Here is a 1326-nt window from a genome sequence, read left to right as displayed (position 1 = left end):
ATATATTTATATTACATAATTTTATGGTCTTTATTGTTGAATATTTTAGGATAATGCCATGGCACATCTCAAATTTTGTATTATTTTCTTGGAAAATACCTGATATAGTTGTATCTTACTAGGATTAAAAAAATATTTTGAAAACAAGTTGTATATTTTGTACTACGAAGATTTTACCTGAAAAAATCCGAAAAAACCCGAATAATCCGAAAACCCGAGATTGAAAAACCCGAGTTTTATTGGTTTGGTTTGATCTTTAGATTTAATAACCCGATACAATTAATTTGGTTTGATAATTGCAAAATCCGAACCAACCCGACCTAGGTACACCCTGGTTGCATTTATTTGCTTTCAAATGCCAAATTTGCCGTTACATAAAACTACCAAGTCACTAATCTGCATAGTATTAACTGTTTCATCACCTGTCTCTTCAGTCCTCTCTTCTTCATCTTCCAAGAAAAAGAAGAAAGAAAAAACCCCATCATCACCATGCCAAATCACACACAGTACTCACTCCTGCTGCCGCTCGCTGCCGTACTGACGCTGGTCTCCGTCGCCAGCGCCGCCGGGGCAGTGAGCACTTATGACTTCCAAAAAATCACGAGAGAAGAGAGAAATTACAGGCAAAAAAAAGTAATTGACATTTCCCATAAGTATGTTCCTAAATTGCCAGCTTACGGTTCGAAAAATGGGTTAGGCAACTTCATAAGACTTCAGACAAGCATCAAGTTGGGTGACCTCTCAAATTATTCAGTCTTTAACCTTTCTACTCATTCTGGTACACACGTTGATGCTCCTGGACATTTCAATGAGACTCTTTTCGAGCTCGGTTACGATGTCGTTTCGCTTGATCTCCGAACCTTAAACGGTAATGATTTTTCCCATCTCTTTATTTTTTTCTGAAAAATCAGCTGTTTCAGAATTTTGGGATAACTTTAGTTTTGTAAATTTAGGTCCTGTTCTTGTAGTGGACACTCCACGGGACAAGAATATTACAGGTATGGTCGTCATTTCTTAAACAGTAAGCATATGTATTGGTTTATTTTTGATTTCTGAAAAATAATGTTTGTTTGGATATTGTTTTGAAAAAATTGGCAAACTTTCAGTGTTGAAGGGCATTTTCTGGAAAACAGCTTTCTTTCTATTATACAAAATTTAGGAGTCGTTTGTCGATAGATAATTTTTCCTTTTTTTCGTTTTTTTTTTCTTTTCAAAATCTTGTTTGTCCATGGAATTTTGCTAGTTTTTGGAAATTTTTCGAAAATGAGTTTTTCAGAAACCAATTTCAAAATTTTCAGAAATTTTTGTTTCCCACTCACAAAACTG

General features: G+C 34.8%; 1 protein-coding gene across 1 annotated transcript; it reads left to right on the top strand.

Moving 5' to 3' along the window:
• Positions 1 to 395: 395 nt before the first annotated feature.
• Positions 396 to 998, top strand: LOC109222746 (kynurenine formamidase-like; the record flags this gene model as incomplete). The annotated part of the gene is given in 2 exon segments (XM_019387064.1): positions 396 to 868; positions 954 to 998. Coding segments are annotated over 2 exon segments (424 nt in total), but the record flags the coding sequence as incomplete, so codon positions are not given.
• Between the last annotated feature and the right edge of the window lie 328 nt (positions 999 to 1326).

This window comes from Nicotiana attenuata, unplaced genomic scaffold (assembly GCF_001879085.1).
Source record: "Nicotiana attenuata strain UT unplaced genomic scaffold, NIATTr2, whole genome shotgun sequence".
NCBI lineage: Eukaryota > Viridiplantae > Streptophyta > Magnoliopsida > Solanales > Solanaceae > Nicotiana > Nicotiana attenuata.
This window is presented reverse-complemented; position numbering and strand designations above follow the sequence as displayed.